This window comes from Bos javanicus, chromosome 28 (assembly GCF_032452875.1).
Source record: "Bos javanicus breed banteng chromosome 28, ARS-OSU_banteng_1.0, whole genome shotgun sequence".
NCBI lineage: Eukaryota > Metazoa > Chordata > Mammalia > Artiodactyla > Bovidae > Bos > Bos javanicus.
In genome coordinates this window covers 20,321,278-20,343,774 of record NC_083895.1, presented here as the reverse complement: position 1 = coordinate 20,343,774, position 22,497 = coordinate 20,321,278, and the positions used below count along the sequence as shown (strand labels likewise).

Below are 22,497 nucleotides of genomic sequence, written 5' to 3'. Positions count from 1 at the left end.
GTGACTCGCCCGCCCGCCCGCCCGCCCACGTGCGTGGAGAGGAGCGAAGCGCAACCAGTCGCGGCGCCCGCGCTTGCCGCCGGTGGGTGCCTCACCTCGGAGGCCGGCGGGGGCCGTAACCCGAGCCCCGCTGCCACGACCCATATTTGCATAATTCGGTCCCCCACCCCCCAACTCTTTCGGACTCAGGGCTGGAGATGCGAGTCGGGCTCCCCTCCGAGGCGTCGTCTTGCCGGTGGTCCGCGCGGGGGCCGCAGGACTGGCCGGAGCGCAGGCGGAGCGGGCTGGCGCACGTGGTAAGAGTGCAGCTTTCTTTTATTCTTCTTTTTTTAAAGAAACGGGAACTTTTCACGTTTTTGTCGAGGGTGGGGGTACTTCCAAGGGTGCTAATCTTGCCGCGACTTCCTTCCTTTCCCCTTTTATTTTTAATTTCCAATTGGAAAAGTGCGCGCAGCGCCAGCAACAAACTTTCCCAAAATTTCTCTGGGTGTTTTAAGTCAGGAAGATGGCCGGCCAATTTCGAGGCGGGCTGAGGGAGAAGTGGAGCGCGAGAAGAGGAGCTGAGGCCGCTCACCGCCGCCCCGGGGCCCTGACCGCCGCGCGCGCGGGGCCGGGCGGGAGCGGGTTCGCCGCGGCAGGTGAGCGGCGGGAGAGCCGCCTGCAGCGCCGCGCTGCCTCCACGGCGTGGCGCCGTGGCTCTCGGTAGCCCGCGCCCCCACGAGGCTGGGGCTCTCCTGGCTGGCCGCGGGCTGGGGCAGGGCCGGGCCCTAGAGGCAGTCCCGCGCACGGTCCCAGGCCTCGGCTGCTTTGGGGGCGGGAAAGAGGTGGCAGGCGGCCGCTCTCCAGGTTTGAGCAATTGAGACCATCCTCCTACGAGGCCCCGGCCAGGCTCGGAGCGCTCCCAAGGCGGGCTAGGGCGCGCCAGGAGATAGGAGAGGTCAGAACAGCCGACCAGAGTCTGGACCTCTGAAAAGTTTAAAAATTGTTTTGAGAACTAAGCATAAAGGTTCTTGTCGGGGCCAGTTTTTTTTTGTTTTGTTTTGAACTCTCAAAGGTAAAAGTGTGTACGGTGATGGCGACTTGAAACTGGCGTTAGCGTCACCGTTTGCTATCACTCTGGACCTCTCTGGGCTCTCCGAGGTGGCTCTTGGCCAGGGAAAGGAAGGATATTCCTCTTAAATGTGTGTGTTTTGGAGTAGGGCTCGGATGCGGGCAGAGCGCCCCTCCGGAGGGTTTTGGGGGTGGGGGACTGCGGTGGCGGTCGGTCCAGGCAGTGTGAAGGCGAGGATGGGTGTTTTCGCAGAGCACCCTGTCGAGCAAACCCAGGCGCCCGCTCTTGCCGACCAGTCACTCTGTTGGAGAGGCGGATGCACGGGCGCGCTGTCAACAGGGAGGTGTGTAGCGTAAGGTGTGCGAGTGGGTGTGTGAAGAAGGCGGCGGGGGCTGGAGTGTGTGTAGCGGAAGTGGAGCGCGTGTGAGTGTAAGAGTGTGTGTGCGTGTGGCGGGGCAGGGTGAGTGTCCAAACCTCCATCTGGACGCCCCCACACAGCCGACCGCCCAGACGCGCCGGGAAGGGCGCCCGCTAAGCGCGGCAGCTGAAGGGGGGCGGGGAGCGCGCGGGCACAGGAAGGGGGGTGTCTCCGGCTGAGGATTTCTCTCGAAGCTCCCCGCAGTTATCTGCTCCTCCAAGGGTCTACCCCCCCCCAAGGTGCCCAAAATACTTAAACAAACAAACAACCCCAAACCTGTTCCGTTTTCGCTCCTGTATAAATAGAACAGACTTTCCAAAAAAGCAATACCGCATTCACTCTTATCACCAGCCACTTCTTTCCACCAAGTAATTCAGAAAAAAGCAGTCAGCTTCCGTGAATGCATGCAGCTTTTTTTTTTTTTTCTTTTCTGCCTCCTTTTGCTTGCGGTTTTGAGCTGCCAAGAAAGTGAGTAGGGGTTTGACTGTAGTGTCTCGGCTCCGTTCGGTTTCTTTCCGAAGTTTAATTTTCCGGAATGGCTCCCAAACAAGGGCTGGGGAGGCGGAGCTGCCGGCACCGGATCTTCGCCTTTTTTGGAAAGTCCGGAGAACCGGAATTCCTCCCCGCCCCGGAGGCCGCGCAGCAGCCGGGACCCGATCGCTCTCCCACAGTAGCCTAAGCCGGACCTTTGGCGCGGCCCCTCCCTGGCAGGCTCTGAGCCCTGGACCCGGGCTGCGGCTCGGGCCGCCTGCCCCAGACCCCTGCGGGCTGCAAGCTGGGAGTCGCGAGCCCGCGCAGCCGAGCCCCTATGCAAATAGGCCATGTGACGGCAAAAGCCACCAGGCCCAGCCCTGTTCCTCAGTCCATATATGGGCAGTGACGTCACGGGCATTGAGGACCTGCCCATAAATACTTAGAGCAACACTTTCCGTCTAACCGAGAGAGCAGCAATTGATTAATAGCTCGGCGAGGGGACACACTGACTGTTATAATAACACTACACCAGCGACTCCTGGCTTCCCAGCCGGAACCCAGGCGAGAGTCAGTGGCAAATAGCCATCTTTCTTCTTAAAAAACCAGCAACTTGTTTGCTAGTTTTAGATCTGTTAGATTTTTTTTTTTTTTTTTGAGGGGGGTAGTTGCTTTTAAGTGTGGAGGGCACAAGGCGATACCAACCTAGGCTCAGTCCAATCCCTCTCCAAAACGGCTTCTCTGACACTCCAGGTAGCGAGGGAGTTGGGTCTCCAGGTTGTGCGAGGAGCAAATGATGACCGCCAAGGCCGTAGACAAAATCCCAGTAACTCTCAGTGGTTTTGTGCACCAGCTGTCTGACAACATCTACCCGGTGGAGGACCTCGCCCCCACGTCGGTGACCATTTTCCCCAATGCCGAACTGGGAGGCCCCTTTGACCAGATGAACGGAGTGGCCGGAGGTAAGCCGCGTGCCCCCTTCGCGAACCGGGACCCACGCCGCTCGGAGGTGGTGGGTGGGTTTTCGTGCGTGTGCGGGACTTGGAGGAGAGGTGGAAGGTGTTGATTGAACTGGATTTGAAGGATAGAAGTGGGTGCAGGAGGAAAGCGGGAGCGGGGACCCGGGCGTTGGAGCTGGGCGCGCGGGCAGATGCACCAGGTTGCCAGCGAACCGGCGTGCGTGCGCTGCGGCGCGCCCAGCCCCGGCGGAATTAGGCATAAGAGTAGGAGGTGGTGCCCCACCAGGCTTCGGGGCTTATGCGAGCCTTAATGCCGGCGGCACCCCAGCCTCCCCAGTCCCGCGGTAGGGGCAAAGTGATGGGGAAGTTCGGGGCTCTGGCGGAAAGCTGAGCGTCTGGAGAGCGGAGCAGCGGAGATGCCCGAGGAAAGCGTCCGCCGCTTCCTGCTCGGTAGAGGAGACCCGGGGAAAATCTCGGAGCGCGCTCCTCCTGCGGTCTGAAGGAGCGCCCCCACCTGCGCGCTGCCAGCGAAGTTGAGGGGGTTGGCCCGGCGGGGAGGAGGAGATGGGGCGGGCAACGGCGGGAAGCGGCCCCGTGGCTGCCGAGGGAGGCCCGTAGGGAGCCGGCGCCGCGAGTTTCCTTGGCGGTGGCAAGTGGTCTCCCGAAGCCCGCGCACCTTCCCCGAAGCCCTGCCACTGCTTTTGCGCTGAGGCGAGGCCGCGCAGGTGTGGGACTAGGCTGAAAAGATTGGGAAAGGAAACCTATTTAGACTCCTTCCATGGCAGAGCCTGATTCCCTCCAGCAGCGGGAGAGGGAGGGAAGGAAGGAACCTGGGGTGTGGAGCAGCCGGGAAATCATTGACCCCCTTCTTTGGCTCACCTTTGAGGCTGACACCTTCGCTGCACTGGCTGGGGTCAGTCTCCTGGGTAGTGCCTGCCCTAGCTGTGGGACCTCAGGCAAAGGAGAGGGAGAACTTCCAGGCAGATGGGGAATTTTTAATACTGCTGCTGCTATTATTGGGTGTTTTCATTGGGGACTGGAGCCACAGATGGCTGTATGTGGTAGGGGTGGGGGTGGGGGTAGCTCATCCTGTTTGCCTGGAGGTAGTTTGAATCCTAGACTGTGGCTGGCTTCCACAGTAGGATCTGGGCTAGCCTCTTCTTACTGTCTTTGGGCCACAGTTTCCCCACCTGTTGAATTCTGCCCCGGCTATACAGTGCTGGAGTCCTTGGGGTGGGACTCATGTGAGACAGAAGGGTGAGAAGGGATTCTTGGCTGCATTCTCAATGCTCCACCTCCATTCTTCTTTTCCCCTCCCCAGATGGCATGATCAACATTGACATGACTGGAGAGAAGAGGTCCTTGGATCTTCCATATCCCAGCAGCTTTGCTCCGGGCTCAGCACCCCGAAACCAGACCTTCACTTACATGGGCAAGTTCTCCATTGACCCCCAGTACCCTGGTGCCGGCTGCTACCCAGAAGGTATCATCAACATTGTGAGTGCAGGCATCCTGCAGGGGGTCACCTCCCCAGCTTCCACCACAGCCTCCTCCAGCATCACCTCTGCCTCTCCCAACCCACTGGCCACTGGACCCTTGGGTGTGTGCACCATGTCCCAGACCCAGCCTGACCTGGACCACCTCTACACTCCGCCGCCGCCTCCTCCTTATGCGGGCTGTGGAGGAGACCTATACCAGGACCCCTCTGCATTCCTATCAGCAGCCACCACCTCCACCTCCTCCTCTCTGGCCTACCCACCACCTCCTTCCTATCCGTCCCCCAAGCCAGCCACGGACCCAAGTCTCTTCCCCATGATCCCAGACTATCCTGGATTTTTCCCCTCACAGTGCCAGAGAGACCTACACGGTACAGCTGGCCCAGACCGCAAGCCCTTTCCCTGTCCCCTGGACTCCCTGCGAGTCCCCCCTCCACTCACTCCGCTCTCCACCATCCGCAACTTTACCCTGGGAGGGCCCAGTGCTGGGGCCACAGGGCCAGGGGCAGGCGGAGGCAGCGAGGGACCCCGGCTACCTGGCACTGGCTCGGCAGCGGCTGCCGCGGCCGCCTACAACCCACACCATCTGCCACTGCGGCCCATTCTGAGGCCTCGAAAGTACCCCAACAGGCCGAGCAAGACCCCAGTGCACGAGAGGCCCTACCCGTGCCCAGCAGAAGGCTGTGACCGGCGCTTCTCCCGCTCGGACGAGCTGACCAGGCACATCCGAATCCACACGGGGCACAAGCCCTTCCAGTGTCGGATCTGTATGCGCAACTTCAGCCGCAGCGACCACCTCACTACCCACATCCGCACCCACACTGGCGAGAAGCCCTTTGCCTGTGATTACTGTGGCCGCAAGTTTGCCCGCAGTGATGAGAGGAAGCGCCACACCAAGATCCACCTGAGACAGAAGGAGCGAAAGAGCAGCGCCCCGTCCTCGGCGGTGCCGGCCGCCTCCAGCGCCTCTTGCAGCGGGGGCGCGCAGGCCGGGGGGACCCTGTGCAGCAGCAACAGCAGCACTATTGGTGGAGGGTCCCTCGGCCCTTGTTCGTCTCGGACCCGGACGCCCTGAGATGAGACTCAGGTTGACACACCAGCCCTTTGAGGCCCCGGAGGCCCTTCGTCCATTGGAGCTGCACGACAAACACTACCACCCATTCCTGCCCTTCCCTCATTTCATTGGGCAAAGGGCCTTGAAGGAGCCCAGCACTGCCCCCACCCCGCCCCCTCCTTTCCACTTAGAAGCAGGTCTTAGCCTGCTTCTAAAACTTAGCCCACCTTAGTCTGTCTTAGGTGAGTTGACTGTCACCCCAAATTAATGGGGAGGCACAGAAGGGAGTTGGGTGGGGGGCCTCTGGCCTAGAGGGCTGAGGCCTGACCCTACTTTAAAGGGTTGTTTGACTAGGTTTGGTGCCCCTCTCTTATTTTGACTGGTTAGTTTTTTGACTCTGGATGTCAGAACTGATTTGAGACTTTTTCTACAGTAGTTTGGGAGATGCTGATCTCTTCAGATGGGGACAGCAAAAAGGCAGAAGCAAAGCTGATGTGCACTTTAATGGCCTGGGACTGATTCAGGGGATGCTGTACAGTGGGCGAAGCATGGCCTTTACGCTGCATTCTGTTGCCCTAGAAGTGAATCAAAGCTTATCTAGTCATCTCAACCCTTTAAGCAATATGTATTATAAACTTAGAGAACAGAAGTGCAATGTGATGGGAGGGACATAGCAATACCTGCTTCTTTTTGAGTGGTTTGAGAAACGTAAAGACTATTTTTTCAGTGTATATCCATTCAGATTTTGTGTATTTTTGATGTGCACTGTTCTCCAATTTCTGAACCTTTGGGAAAAGAAAAAGTAAAACATGTATGATCTCTTGCAATGAGTCAGAGGTTAACTTATTTAAAGGGGGATGTACATATATTCTCTGAAACTAGGATGCATGCAGTTGTGTTGGACGTGTCCCTGGTGCCTTGTGTGATGTAGACAATGTTACAGGGTCTGCATGTAAATGGGTTGCCTTACTATGGAGAAAAAATCACTCCCTGGGTTTAGTATGGCTGTATATTTCTGCCTATTAATATTTGGAATTTTTTTTAGAAAGTATATTTTTGTATGCTCTGTTTTGTGACTTAAAAGTGTTACCTTTGTAGTCAAATTGCAGATAGGAATGTAAATAATGTTACTGGAGCTGACTTGTTTGGTTATTAGCTCTTAATAGTTGTGGAAATATAAATGATTTATTCTAACACAAAACCACTAACTAAAGTTCGGATAATGAATGGTTTATGACTATAGTGTAAATAAATACTTTTCAACAATATTTTTGCTGCAGAAATTATTTATGCAAGATTTATTGGGTGTGACTTCAACAGTACCCAGTGGGTTTTAGTACTTTGACCAAGCCATGGTCTCCAAGTTTTCTTTGCTAGTCTTTCCACATCGGCTCTCTTGCCGCAAAGCAATCTCCATTCATAATCAAACACGAGCATTCGCTAGCATTCGGGGATTTCCCCCATGCATTAGTGTAAAAGTGGGGAGGCGTTGTTTTGACTCATTGTTCCGTCCTCTGTAACAGCCTATAGCTTCTCTCTGCTCCTGAGTGGGCTCCGGAAAATAAATACTTACAAACAAGTGCCCACTCGGAGACTACACATTTGCAACTGCTTTCAGAACCCTGACCAGAGCCTGGAACTCAGACGAGATGTGGCTTTGTGGAAAGTGTGGTGGCGTGGTCAAGCTGGAAATGACTTTCAGGTTCCAGGATTAGTCTCATGACCACAGAAAACTTTTTGAAAAGCGCTATCGCCTCTTCTGATCAAAAATGCACTCAGACACTGCTGATGACAGCATTAATGGTTACCAAAGGAATTACCCCAGGACTCATTTCTCTCTAGACGTCTCCCCAATTACACCCATTTGGAAGGATCATTCTCTGCCATAGGTCTGGTCGGTCTAGAGACAAATACCCAGCTTTTTAGATGATGTACAGGTGTACACCAGCCTTAAAATCTCAAGACAGTCTGAATCAAATAGGTAAATATGGCCCTTCGTTGGATAATGCTTTGCAAAACAATACTCTAGGGGTCATTTTAGTACAAGCCTTTTGTAGTGATTTTAAAATATAAATTAACTGACACCCCCTCCCCCCGACAATATCTATAATACAGATTGTCTTTGTTATCTTTTTTACTCTAAAACTGGACCTGAATATTTAACTTCACTCACTGCCTCTGGATCCTTACACAAGTGTAACACATTGGAGTGTCTAGATACATCATCTGAAAACTGTGTCGTCTGTCCTTTGTCACTGTTACTAAGACATGGTTGATAATAGATGGCTTGTATTTTAGAACAGCAGACAGTGGCTGGTACTCAGGGAAACTCTTTTTCGGCCCTTACCAACACTAGAATTTGAAATCTGATTTGCGGGGATAAGTAACCCTTATTTCTTCCCTGTTCTTATTTCAAAGATGCACAATACCTCTCAGAACTACTAAATGGAACTTCCTAAAATCCAGTGTCAGATCGTTCTAAGTGATTGGAGTCATCTCATTAGATTCATTATTTCCTAGCTTGTTGGCATAGTATCATCCTTGCTTGGCCAATTTTGTTAAAGACGTTTTGTATATACAACAATGCCATTTTGATAACTTTTTAATAATACTCTCCTACTAAAACATCATTAAAAAATAAACCTAAATGAAAATGAAATGTTAGTTGCTCAGTCTGATCGGACTCTTTGCCATTGCATAGACTGTAGCCTGCCAGGCTCCTGTCCATCGGATTCTCAAGGCAACAATACTGGAGTGGGATGCCATTCCAGGGGACTTCTCTGACCCAGGGATCGAACCCAGGTCTCCCACTTGCAGGCAGATTCTTTACAACCTGAGCCAACAGGGAAGCCATAAATAGATACATCTAAGTTTTATGTGATTTATAATTGTCTTGCCAAATTTTAATTTTAGAGCTCCTTCAATCAAGACAAGGTAAACAAATCATTTACAAAGCAACAGACTAAAGTCTTTTTTTAATAAGATGAAAGACATTTTGATAGTTAAATTGATTACACAGTCACTTTTGCCTTGATGTAGGTTTGGTGACCTGGCATTGCCATACCATAAGGAATACACCTTGGTGTTTTTTCAGAGCCAACTGTCTGGGTTTTACTCCTTGATTTCAACATGTTAGGTCAATCTTTAATCGTATTTTACTCTGCTTGAAACATTCGGGATACTTTTCACAGGTGTCTCATTTTTACTCCGCCCAAGAAATAAAGCATATAAAGCTAATAGGTCTGCTCTCTTTTAGTCAATATGCTTTATTAAATAATACAGATGTTTCAGCTGTTACTGGGAATTCTTATTAAAAATAAATGTCCAGAGACTAATTCCTTAAAGATTATAATGCAGTTGAGATGGTTCAGTACACATTAAAAATAGGTATACTAATTTTAGGTTAGGTTTCCAACTATTTGTAAACCAGGCTATTTAATTTCAATATCCTAACTGCTAATGAAACTAAGGCAAATTGTTTGGTATATATTAAAAATGGCTGTAGTGGTATTTTAACAGTTCAATACAACTTTGGGGGTGGTGGTGGGAATGAAAGGTCGCTATCCCCTCACCACAAGTGCCTACAATGCTGCCAATCCAAAGTAGTTAAACAAGTTTTACAGAAAAAGCAAAGACAAGAAAATATTTAAGTCCATAGATTCTTTCCTCCAAGAATGAAAGTTGTTTTTCTTTTTTCTGCACTAGCTTATTTTCCTTAGGTTAAATATAAAAGCAGTATTTTTGGTGCAGCAAAATAGTATGGTTGCATGTTAGATAATTTCAGATGTGTTTTCAATCAGGCTGTTTCAAAGATTACAAACAGGGAAATAAACTATTCAGTTTATATTATTACTTGGACTTTAGAATCTCCAGAAGACCCCGTTTTTTACAACATAATCTTACCATACAGACTGTGAACCTTGTATAGTAATTCAAATATAGACATCATAGCTCAAGTAACATTCTCCTCCATTTTGCAATAATCAAATAAGATTACCTCTGAACAATTTCAAAATGCCTTTATTTTCCATAAGTACAGATTTTAATCCAGAAATGTAAACATCCCTGGATCAGAAGATTCATTATCATATTATATGGGGCTTAACAAATGATTTCCTTCTTTGACACTCATTGTACTGTAAGAATCAATGGTCAGCTTCTGTGTGTGATGTGAAGTTCTGAATTCAGAACAAGAGAATTACAAGAGTGGCCGTGCCTTCAGGTTAGAGTTGAATAGTAATGGGCAGAGTCCTGAATTAAAGACACACTATTGCTTCTTCGGTGAGCAGAACTAGAGCACAAGATTCTACTATTTGGAATAGATCAGTGACGAGAATCCCCCTGAGATGCCTAGACTAATGCACCTACAAGGGGACAATGCAGAAGGAATAAAAGGTGTCAGTTTTGGGAAAAGTTAAAGGCTGTTAGTGTTGAAAGGTCAGATAACCCACTTCTGTTGACCAACACACATTACTTTAAAAAACAGTTCATCATTTTCACTGGTAAACAGCAGTTGGTGTAAATTCCATCCATGCAATTCAGACTTAATAAAAAAAAAAATCAATTCCCATAAAGTAGTAGGTAGATATATAATACTCTAAATTGATATAACCAGAGAATTAAAAAGCTTTAAAAGTATTAGACAAACTTTCATCCATGAGAGGCAGTTATTGCATTTGTTATTCAACAGAAAAGTTAAGTGATTAGTATCATTGTGCTCATTAGTCTCTGTAGGAGAAGACTTTTTTCCACAGTTGTTACCCATATTACAGGAATATAAGGAAACACAACAGCAGCACATGATCATATCTAAGAGTTTATGCAGAAAGGTGCAAGGCTTTTCTGCATATTTTGTCTTTAAGGATATTCTTTCCTCAGTGGCTCACTATAACAAGTTAATTTTGTTTTCACGATTAATTCACTCAGAATTTATTAGTGAACCCAAAGTTCCACTGTTCTTACTGAACTAAATTAGATATATATTGCTGTTTTGGCCTGCGATAATTTCAGTTACTCTTTTAAAAAGCACCTTAGTCTTTTCATTCAACTTGCTTGTACATGAAAACTTTAAAAATTTTCATAATGAAATTTGGAAAAACAATTCCTCCTTTATTACTGTCTTATTGCCAGAATGAATCTTTGTAGGTTAGTTTAATGTACTCCAGGTTGTATTATAACTTAAACATCATCCATCATCAACTGTTATAAGTTGGTCAACTTTTTGCTACAATATAATTCAAAACAGGTAGGTATGTAATTGATAATACACATTCATCACTGTTATGAAAAAAAAAAAACCCTTGTGAACAGTTTTAAAGGAAGTCATCATTTGCATATCTAGAACTTAATTTCAAACAAAACAGCATAAAGAAGTGCTTCAAACTCCCCCTAAGGTATAATAAATCACACCAGAATGGGACACTGTCATAAAACAACTTAGCAACCTAGAAGAAATGCATTATGCCTCTGTGAGGTTTTACAGCACAGTTGGCATATCATATTGAGTACCATCTTTTTTGTTTTTTTTAAGAAAAATCATTAAGAATTTGCTTTTCCATTCTAAGTTTGGGAACAAAGCTTCCTTCACTCTGGGCCTCTGTAACTGAGTGTGCAAAGAGGCAAAGGCACATACTGCTTCCCTACAGGGTCATCACTTTCCACCAATAGCAAATCCCTCTTTATTACAGAACTCAATTACTACCTGGATAAGTCAATCAAGAGGGCTTAGACAACAGCTGGGCAAATTTTAATGTGTTTATTTTTACAGTTTGTTTTTATTAAAAGTTTTGTGAAAAAAGGAATCCTATAAATAGTAAAAAGGGGGGAAACAGGAGTGTTCCTTGGCCTGAAGAAAATGGTGTCAATACATTTGTAAACAAGGTAAAGCTGCTCCGCCTATTAAAAGGACAAAGATAAAACTAGTCACAGAGAGCACAACAGTTCAAGAGGTTCGGAGTGGGAAGTGTTTTGTCCCAAGTTTGGGTGCCCTAAAGTGGCTAGCAGTATAGTTAATTCTCAGTTATCTAGCCCTGGTCATCCATGCCTCTCTTCCTGCAGAAAACCCACCCCAGATGAAGCAAGCACTGAGGGGGGCTGTCCTAAGAACATTGCCACCAGCAACACAGCTGGAACCACCAGCCCCTCGAACATTAGAGCTCCTAAGAGAATCTGAAACAGTCATCAACGTTTTCCTCTACTTTTGCAGGAAAATACTGGAAGTAAATAGGGGCACACAGAATTCAACAGCTGGCTACCAGTGTTTTACATTCAGTTGTTTGGAAGCATACTGATTCAGCTCTGGTTAGAAAATACAGAATTACTTTATTACTTCCTAAAGTACACTAAGACATAAAAGTCACTTCAGGATAATACAGTTTTTGCATTGAAGGTGATAAAAACATCTGCTCAACTCTAGATCTGGAGACTCAGTGGGGGAAGCCCTAAGTAATCATTTGTCACTGAGATATACAGGTGCTTGAATTGCTTAGTTTTTGCCACCAGCGTAACCGAGATATGGTTACTGGGCAAGGGGAGGAAAGAAAAGAAATCTTGTCCTCTACATGCATAGTTAAGAGTGTAATCCCTCAAATCTGGAAAGATGGATTTAATTTTCACAAAACTTAATTAGGCCGGACAGCTCACTTTAAATAGTAGCTCAGCTCTTTAAACCTAGTTTTTACCAATGACTTGAACTAAAAACTATTCAAACCACTAGGTCATGCAAAGTCAATAAGTTAGAACTATAACAATAAGCAGTAAAAGGACATAAGGACACAAGTGGAAAACAAACCCTATTTACCCAGAGGAGGGCGGAGAAAACCACTTTGTATATTTTGAATAGGATGGGAACAGAGGAAAGAAAATTTTCATTATGGCTTTAAGATGGAAGCACTTCAGATAAGTCCCCTGTCCCCTCCCCCTCCCCCCACTCCAAACCCCAGTGGCAGTGACAGAGCCAGGAAACAACCTAGCTTCCCCGCCTACTCCGCCCCCAAAACAGTGCCCGGTGGTTGCAATCCAGTCGCCCGCGCTTCCCAAGACTCCCGAGGAAGCGGCTACTGCCCATTCCAGTAGATCCAACACCCAGGCTGGGGGAAGGAAGAAAGCCCTTGTGATGGGGTCGCGGCCAGCCAAGCCTAGATCTGAGTAGGGCAAGTGTTCGGCCCACCGCTTTCGGGCGCCGGCGGCTTCAAGGGAAGACCTTGGGACCTGGATAAGGCTCCCCCTCGCACCAGAAGTCATCGGCCTGCGGGGTCTCCAGGAGCCACACTTCTCGGGGCAGGTCACAGGCCGAGCCGGAGGCCTCCTTGGCCCTGACAGGCTCCAGCACTCGGTAATAGTGGCAGTCCCGGCCGTCGTCGGGGTCGTAGGGCGGGGCCAGGATGTCCAGAAAGGCGGCGGGCCCGTCCACAGCGTCGATCTGGTGCAGGTTGTCCCGGTGCGGCGTGAGGAAGCACGGGCCGCTGGCCTCCGTGTACTCTGCCCGGGAGCGCAGCACGCCCGGCTGTACCGCGTCCAGCTCCCGGGGCTGCAGAGGCGGCTCGAACTGCTGCTCTGGTGGCGGGGCCCGCGGCCGCTGCCCGCTGCCCACCTCCAGCTTGTCCATGCAGCTGATGCGCACGGTCCCGTAGAGCACCTTGAGGATGCCGTGCATGCCCGGGTGGTCATGCAGCGGGATGGAGGTGCCGCTCTTGAGCAGGAACACGCCGAGGCTGAATCCGTCGGTCTCGCAGATGTGCATATAGGTGACGGGCGGCAGGTTGGGCCGCAGCGGCTGCACCGTGGCCTTACGTGGGGAGATGTTCAGGTCCTCCGCGCGGACCTGGGTCAGCAGGCTCTTCAGCTTGCTCAGGTTCTCCGGGAAGCCCTGCGGTATCGGCGCCTCCGGGCCTGGCGCCTCGCCGCGGTCGGAAGAGCTGCGGCCGCCCCCGCTGCCCCGGAAGGTGAGGCACGCCTGGCGGGCGATCCGTTGGATCAGGGAGGCCATGTTGTCTCGGGGCATGCCCTGCAGTTCCTCTGCGTGCCGAGGCCGCCCCCCTCCGCCCCCAGCTTTCCTCCGCCCCTTGCGGTCGCCGGCGGCCGCCACGGCTGCCCGCAGCCCGGAGCGAGGCTGGAGGCCCCGCAACTACCGGTCAGTCGGGCGCGCGGCACTACAGCCGCCAACCTCAGCAGCCACGCGCCGGCAACGGCCGGGCGTGCCTGCCTCGCGCCCCCTTTGGGCGCGCACGCGCACGGCCCACAACCCGCACTCACGCTCTGGGAGCAGGCACCGGCTGCGCGGACGGTGGCGGGCTTTGCCTTACGCCAGAAGCTCCATTCATGCGGCCCGCACCTACGACGGTGATCAGGCGTTCCCGGCGCCCTGCAGAGCATGCTGGGACTTGTGGTCCGGTATTCCGCATGCGCTCTGAGAGAGTTCCCTTTGTCATCTGGAAAAGGGAAGGATTAGATTTGTGGGTCATAAATCGACCTGCATTACGGTTCCGAGGTGTCTGCTTCTTAGAAGAAAGGCGAATTGGGGCAAAAGAGAAACAGCCAATTAACTACAATTCCCGGCATTCCTCGGCATGTTGGGGTGACGCACTTCCGTCGTCTGGCTTGTGGTGTAGTGCAGACTCCTGGCCGTCACCGGAACCGGGCAGGAGGGTCGTTAACCTCCTGGCGCCACTCCGGCCTAATACGCCCTCCAGGGTCGTTTTCCTGTGGCCTTAGCCCTGGGAAGGAGGCTGTTGAGTTAACTTTAGCTCCTTGTGGCCGCACTGTCTGCTGGACCGCGCTTTCGTAATCTTCTGTTTCTGAGGAGATGAGAGGGTCACCACAGTTACTCCCCACAGCCGTCCCCAGCTGTTGTTTGCATCAGGGTCTGATTACGCTGCTCTTCTGGTTACAGAGCACAGTAGTATATATATATATATTTTTGCTGGAGCTTCAGAGGACATTTGGTCACTGATTCTGTATACTAACTGTTATCAAACCTGAGTTTGCATAAGAAACACCTGGTTAGGGGAGAAGGGGAGTTATTTTAAAAATACAGAGTTCTGGTCTTCGTCCAGAGATTGGTTCACGAGATGATTCTATGGCATCCTATGAGAAACTGTTGTGAGAGAATCAGGCAAGTTCTTGATTTTAACCTTACCCCGAGTTTAAAGTCCTTTTGGATTTCCTAAGCTAAACATGGGTTTCTTACTCATTTCGTAATTGGAGTGGTTTAGTAAATTCTCCCTAATTAAAAAAAGGCATGCTCTTTTAGTGGGCTATGTAACCTATCTAATGAGCACTCAGTATATGCCAGGCGTTGTGTTAGGAGCATTATGTAATGAATATACTAATCCTCATACCAGCTCTTAAGAGATAGGCATTATTATTATTCCCAGTTTGCAGATGAGAGAATAAGTTGCAAGACGATAGTGAATTATTGCCAGGGCCTAAGCAGCAGTGCAGAAATAAGTACAGTTTTATCAAAACCAGCTGTTTGAGTTGGTGTTGAAAGCATTAAACGCAGAATTAGGATATTGTTTTTCCAGCCTACTGTGCTACTTAACAAGTTGTCTGTCTTTAGCAGACTTCACCCTTTTATGTCCTCAGTATAGTCACTTGTAGAATCTGGAATCAGAGTAACAGACATTCTGAATTCTCCTTACTCATCAGAAAACCCTGCAAAGCTTTCAAAAGTAAAGATTTGGGGGTCAAACCCCAATTCAGAAGAACTGCTATGAAGCCCAGAGTTTTTATTTTTAAGATGCTCCTTAAGTGATTCTTAGTTGTCAGCCCAATTTGAGAACCACTGATTTGTAAATAGTGAATCAGTTCTTAATATTTAGTGATTTTCATTGAAGATAGTGATTGATTTAGAAAAGCAATTTTAAGATTTATTTGTTTTCAGGGTTGCCATGTCATTGTTACTTATATCTGGTCATGTACAGTGGTCCTTTGAAAGAACACAAACCACTATGCACTGCGGCTGCTCAGTTGTGTCCAACTCTTTGAGACCTCATGTACTGTAGCCCATCAGGCTCCTCTTTCCATGGGATTTTCTAGGCAAGAATACTAGAATGAGTTGCCATTTCCTCCTCCAGGGGAATCTTCCTGACCCAGGGATCAAACCTGTGGCTTCTGTGTCTCCTGAGTTGCAGGGAGACTCTACTGCATGAGCCATCAGAGAGTCCCTGTCATTGTTAAGGTACTTAAATATACTGTCAAAATTCACCATGTAATGAAATTCCATGCAGTCTTTTTCTAAAGTGAGGAATATTTAAGAGAAAAATGCCCTCTATCCATTTAAAAATCTAAAATAAAAATTTTATTTATTGATTTTAATTCTATTAAGGTATAATTAGTGGAAGGTATAGACTCCATGGGCTTCCCAGGTGGCACTATCCCTGGGTTTGATCCCTGGGTGGGGAAGATCCCCTGGAGGAGGGCATGGCAACCCACTCCAGTATTCTTGCCTGGAGAATCCCATGGACAGAGGAGCCTCATGGGCGGTGGTCCATAGGGTTGCCAAGAAGCAAACTCAACTGAAGTGACTTGTACAACACAACCCATGACTCCGTAGATCACAGATTTTAGTAACATACAGGTGTATTTGATTTCCAAATCTGTTACTTCATAGTAGTTGTCTGTACTTATTTAGCTGAAGCTCATCTATAAAATAGAATATTAAGATACATATGTAAAACGCTGATGATAGCATTTAGAGCATAATAACTCTTATAGTAGTAGCTATTATAATTTGAAAGTTGCTAAAAATGGTAAAGACCAATGAATTTAAGTAATATTCAGCGAATATTAAAATGGAATTTGCTTGTCTTGAGAATTAGCTTCAAGGTAGAGATTTGAAAAAAGATTATTGAGGCTTCCCTGATGGCCCAGTGGCTAAGACTCCACACTCCCAATGCAGGGGATCTGAGTTTGATCCCTGCTCAGGGCACTAGATCCCACATGCTACAACTGAGAGTTTGTATGCTGCAGCTAATACCCAGTGCAGCCAAATAAACTAATTTTTAAAAACTTTTCTTTAGAAAAAGATGATGTTTACTGGTTAACCATTTACCTGGTAATACCATTCCTCAGGTCCTTGCTGTTTATTGTTTGGCCAAAGAGTTCAAAGTTTCCTAAGACCAGGATCACCTGGAGGTATTTATTGAATGTACAGATTCTCAGATCATCTCAAAATCTGCATCTGAACCTTTTGCACGTTAAAGTTTTTAAGAACTGCTAAGTGTCCTTAAGGCATATGGTACTTTTTTTGAAGGCCACAAACAGGCTACTTGTCATAATTCCTTTTTGAAACTGTCTTTAAGGACTGCTCTAATGGATGGGCTCTATCCTAAATGCGTCTGCCCTTAAGAAGCATTTTATTTGGCCTTCTGCCCCACTGTCAGTAGCATAGGCTGACTGAGTTTCTATTACCATTAACATCCTTCTTTTTATGCTCCTTGTTCTATTTTCCTTTGTGTTGCAGTATAGATAAATGAAGAAAAATGTGAAGACCGAAAGACATTCAGAAAAGAGCAGACAAAAGAGAAGTGATAGTGAACAAGTGCTAGAAATACAAGACAGAAACAAGATTTGGGAAAAATTTGGGATAGATGGAATCTATCATTTGATAAATAGTGAGTATTTATTGGGTACCAGCATTGTTCTAGACTTTGGGGATTTGACAAGGAATATCTGAATTCTCTAAAAGGAATTTACCTTTAAGTGTGTGTGTGTGTGTATCTTGGGTATGGAGGTTGTTACATAATACAAATAAATGAGCAACATAATTTCAGACAGATGAGTTTATGAAGACAAACAAGGTGGCAGTATGATACGTTTGGGTGTGTATGTGTGTGTGCGCTGTGTATTACTGGGTTGTCAGAAGTGACCAGAAGATAACATTTGAGCTGCTCCTGAGTATTAAGGAGTCAGCCTTGGAAAAATCTGGTTGTCAGAGCATTCCAAGACTAAGAAAAATAGTCCTAAAGGATATTAAACAGAGTATTGGAGACTGTGACTTTGACCAGGTGGAAATGAGCTTTGTGAATTGGAAACAAATGAAGGCTGCTGGGGTTAGACTATATGGTGACATTCAGAGTCACTGGGGAGAGATGAAGTGGGGGAGGCAAGCAAGGACCATATTACACAAGCCTCATAGGCCCTTCTTTGGGGGTTATAGGGAGTTGAGGGCCATGGTAGTAAGTTGGATTTTATTGAAAGTGTAGTGAGAAGCTTTGAGAGCGCATTGGGTAGGAGAGTTACTTGATCTGTTTTATACTCTCTGAAAAAGAGATTGATGGTGGGTGGAATGTAACAGTATAGAAACCCCAACTGAAGGCAGTAATCTAGAGAAAAGAAAAGTAGTGTAAAGATTAGGAATCTACTTTGGAGGTGGAGCTGACAGGGCTTGCAGATGAGCTGTTGCTTTGGCAATCTCTTTCTTAAAGTATATTCTCTCCACATATTCTTTTCCATGAGTTGACAGCTACGTGGTGGTAGGTAAGGTTGATAAAGCTTAAATCTCACTTCCAGCCCACATCTAACTATTAAATTTAGGAATGAAGGAATCACACAGAAGCATGAGTAAAGCTGATTTTTTTTTTAACAGTTGCTTAATTAATCATGAAGCAAGAAGAATTGGAAGAACCCCCAGCATACAGACACACAGACACAGACAGACAGACACACACACACACGCACAGCATCTTAATTCTACTTTCTTAGTTATACCATTGCTTCATATTTTGGGAACTCAGCTAGTATTTTAATCTTTCATCCTTCTTTCTCTGGCCCGCTTCTTTATGAGGACTCATTTTACTTAATTCACAGATAGATCACCTTCTGACTTTTTCTCAAATCATTTTTCAGAAATTTTGTCCATCTCTCTATCGCACTCAGACCCAGTCAAAAGAGTACTAAGATACTTACATTCTCAAATGCTCTTGAGTTCCTAGCTTATATTAGTTTTTTTTTTTAAAAGTGGGCAAGAAGATTTCCTTTTTTTCCCGGTAGTTCTTGGCCAGCTTACTCCTATATCTATCTTTTAATTTAGTACAGAACATGGTAAATAAATTGATAAAAATTTCTACTTTTGAACTCAATTATATTTGAAGTATTTGGGGTTTCTAGTATAGCTTTCAGTTTTTAAGAAATTTAGCATATATTTTTCATCCATTATCATGAATGAATGTTAAGTTGTAAGAAAAAATAAATCATTGTGAAGGCAGAAGAACTGGTTCTCGGCATGGCAAGCATATGTATTCTTTTTCATCTCATTTATCTAAAATTATAGCAGCATAACTCTCTTATCTCTGTCTATCTCCACTAAGGTCTTATAAAGTAACTCTGCTTCATTCTACTCTGATTTAATGTTGTGTGGTTATCTGAAATCAGATCACTTTGGTGTATGGGCTCTTTATTTAAATATGCTGAGCCCAGGAATTTGTAGTGTTCAGGTCACACTTTAGGTGTTCACATTGCACTAAAAAATTGTAGAGGTTGTGATGTGTGATGTAACTTTGTTTTCTAACCATATGATTCTACACACTGATGTATGTAGGGTTGGGATGGAGAAGGATTTAAACTGATTTCTTTTTCTCTTCTTTGCCATTCAGGCAATGGGAGGCAAGGGAAAAAGAAATTCAAAATTGGGAGCATGCAGAGGGAGGTTGAGGAGGAAGGAAAAAACAGATGTGTCTTTTGGAAGTCAATAATGGAACGTTTTTGCTACGTTCAGTCTGAAGCACGGCCAAAGGCTAAAAAATAATGGAGTGGGTAGCCTGTCCCTTCTCCAGGGGATCTTCCCAACTCGGGAATCAAACCACGGTCTCCTGCATTGCAGGCAGATTCTTTATCAACTGAGCTATCAGGGAAGCCCTTGCTAAAGGCCAGGTATCACCTGTTTTTGGAGGTGACTTAAGATGATGACAGCCACCTTACCAATTTAATATTAGGAAGGTTTTCCTCTTCTCCCTTAAGTAGTTCAATTATTGTAAGACCCAAAATAGTTCTGAACTGTAAATTAAACCTAAGTACCCTTTACCTCTCTTAATTAATTTTCCCCCCAATTTCATGCTTGTTTTTCTTTCCCTTTAAGAAGACATCAGCTATCTCCACCTCCTCCGCTTCCCCATCTGTCCTTTTCCTCTTGGCTGAAAGAAAGATTTTTTTAAACTTTATATTTATTTTAATTAATGGATTTGAATCGCAAGTAGTGAAACAGTTGATGTTCATCTCCAAGAGGCAGTGAAAGGGAAAATCATCCTCTTTAACTTGGCAGAAAAGAAGTTAAACTGGATGTTCATTGCTAATGCCTACCTGAAAAATGACTGTGAAAGGGGCAGAGGAGCGCTCCAGAGTTGTGTGTTCTTGTAGGGAACAAATGCTATAGCCCAGAATCAAGAGGAGTGAGGATGGAAAAACTCTTCTAATGAAGTTGTGCTTTCCTGGGAAATGACTTTCTCAATTAGTCATTATTGCTTAATGACTTATGATCCATTGATTTAGGATCACATACTACAGGGAAAAAATATCCAGATGCAATTCAGCTGCTTGGATTAGCTCTGATTAATAAAATCTACCATAAGTTTATCATCTTTTCAGTTGGGCAAGGTAAACAATAAGTTTTTTTAAAAAATGTACTCCCTCGAGTGTTAACCTGAGAATACCTCCTGGGACATTTGACTGACTTTATATAGGGACACTATCTATATGTGTTGCTTTGGAGGAGTAAAATGCTACTAATCAAAGCCTTTTGAAAATAAGCAAACAAACCAAAAATCTTATCCAATTAGATGGACAGCTTTTAGAAAAAGCCTGAGAAATGACAGCATTATTTGAAAATGGAAAGCAGGAATCAAGGAAGAAAGAAAATAGACTCGCAGAATACCAGTTCTCCTTCTGGTTCTAGCAACCCAGTGGGTGACTGTGGGTAAGTCATTCCACTTCTTGGAACCTTAGTTCCCTTATTTATAAAATGAATAATTTAGATGATTTACTACCTTTCTTCCAGCTTAAAAAAAAACCTATAAATTGAAAATATTATATGAAATTAAATAATATAATTTCATCCTGTGAAATACTGCAGAACATTGCAAAAGACACATTTAAAAATGTATTTTTAAAAACAACACGTGAAGAGAACCTTCAGTAACTTGTATATAGCGATATCTGATTTCTCCTTTGTGTCTCTGTTGTCTTTCTAAAGGAGATTATCTTGAAATTTCCTGAGTATAAATTATTGAATAAAATGAGCATGAGCTCTTGTTTAACACTATTGTTATTGTTAAGCTTCAAGAATTTTTTAAGGAAAACTTTTTTTTCATTCTAAGCATAAATTATGCAACAAGAGTGCCATGTATTGCTATTGGGAAAAGCAAAACAGGCCTTGAGTTAACTACTCATTTCAACAGGACCTGCTGAGGTAATTGACAACTAACATCATAGCTCTAGAAATTCCTGTGAGGCAGCAGAGCTTTAGTTTAATTAGGTAATTAGCCCTGGTCAGCCTATAATGAATGCACAAGCAATTAGCAATGAATTTGGGCTGCTAAAACCTATTTTTCTTTTTGTGTTCTTTTGCTTTCATTAACAACTCTAGCTACTGAACAATTTATATCTTCACACTAACAATCAACGTTATCATCAAACTTTTTGCAAGCCATAAAGCAGTGAGACCTGAGGTTGGTTGTACAACATTAAATGATTATGTTAAGTAATGCCATTTATTTGCCTACCCATACTGCTGTTATATTATGTTAAACAAATAGAACTTTTAAAAGAAGTGCACACTCCTTGATTTTGATGATTGCTTTATTTTTCAAACCCAAGCAACTAGTAAGAGATGTACCTCAATTTGGAGTTCTTTCTCAGTGACTTTCAGCAAACTGGAATAAAAGGAAACAGTTCCCTAAATCTACCAAAAGCAAGACCCTCAAAAAACAATTTTTTTTTTCTTTTGTGGCTTGAAGAGTCTTATGTTTGGAAGGGCTTGAGATAGAATTCAGTAAATGAAAGCCCTCGCTTGGCTATCTTTTCCTGTTTGGGGACAGTTTTTAGTCTCATGGATGACAGAAGGAATCATTATGGTTTTCCTCACATTCCTCCACTGTAAGTCTTTCCAATCCAAAATGGCAGAAAGGAAAAGGAGGAGAGGGGAGTGACAAAGGGAGGAGAGGAAGCTTCATCATTGACGTTTTGGATTGACTAATTCTTTGTGGGAGAGCAAAGTTACCAAAAAGGTGGAGGTCATGTTCCTAAGACTTAATGTTACTAAGTGTTAATGTCAAGAAGGCATTTGTGTTGTTTTGGTTCTGGACATGTGAACTGAAATATTACAGTATATTTCGATCAGAAATGGGTTTTGAAAAATGAACATTTTAAGTTTATATGGGAAGATTGTATATCTACAAAGAGATTTAATTTGCCCTATCAGTAATTAGACTGATCCCATTAGAATTTACAGAGTCTGTAATATACAAAGTGTTCTTACAAAGATGCTGTTCTGCTTGTTAATAATCTAGTAATATTTGGAGGAAATAAACCCAATGTTAGGAAATTAGCTAGCCAGGAAATTAGTTAGGAAATTAGCTAGTTTAGGAATTAATTGAAGGAATATATTGCTTACTATTTAAGCAGAATTAGGAATATATAAACAGAATTTTTCTTCTGATTGGAATATGAACATTGGCTTATAATTTCTTATCTTGAGGCATCCCATCTGGCTGGTCTTAGAAATATTTTTTTCCCCAGCAATAACTAGCAATTAAAGTTTCAGAAATGCCAATTTTAATCAAAACTCTCATTTCCAAAATAGAAAAACTTTTCGTGAACTATATAAAGCCTCTTCATTTTATTCAATTGACTGTTTTGAAAAAGTAATTTAAATAATTCAGAGCCAGAATTAAGATGTTCCAGAAATGCTTAGAAAAATAGTGCAAATCCTTCCAATTATGGTCATTTTTACTCTTACCATGGGCACAGTAATTTCACTGGTATTAATGTTTTTATCATTCAAATATCAACTTTAACAGTTAGCTCATGTGAAAGCGGGGTTTCTGTTTCTGCAT

The 22,497-nt window shown here is 45.5% G+C and overlaps 2 protein-coding genes across 3 annotated transcripts; one reads left to right on the top strand and one right to left on the bottom strand.

The window, feature by feature from the left end:
* The first annotated feature begins 98 nt into the window (after nt 1-98).
* On the top strand, nt 99-6,717 carry EGR2 (early growth response 2). 2 transcript variants are annotated; one of them, XM_061405093.1, is made up of 3 exons: nt 99-296; nt 2,794-2,902; nt 4,221-6,717. In XM_061405093.1, the coding sequence occupies exons 1-3, from the start codon at nt 198-200 to the stop codon at nt 5,468-5,470; spliced, it is 1,458 nt and encodes a 485-aa protein (XP_061261077.1). In that variant the 5' UTR covers nt 99-197; the 3' UTR covers nt 5,471-6,717. The 2 variants fall into 2 exon arrangements, with proteins under 2 accessions (XP_061261077.1, XP_061261078.1); XM_061405094.1 differs by lacking the exon at nt 99-296 and adding an exon at nt 2,074-2,693.
* Nucleotides 6,718-9,449: 2,732 nt separating this feature from the next.
* Nucleotides 9,450-14,023, bottom strand: ADO (2-aminoethanethiol dioxygenase). The gene has a single exon (XM_061405101.1). The coding sequence runs from the start codon at nt 13,449-13,451 to the stop codon at nt 12,639-12,641; it is 813 nt and encodes a 270-aa protein (XP_061261085.1). The 5' UTR covers nt 13,452-14,023; the 3' UTR covers nt 9,450-12,638.
* Between the last annotated feature and the right edge of the window lie 8,474 nt (nt 14,024-22,497).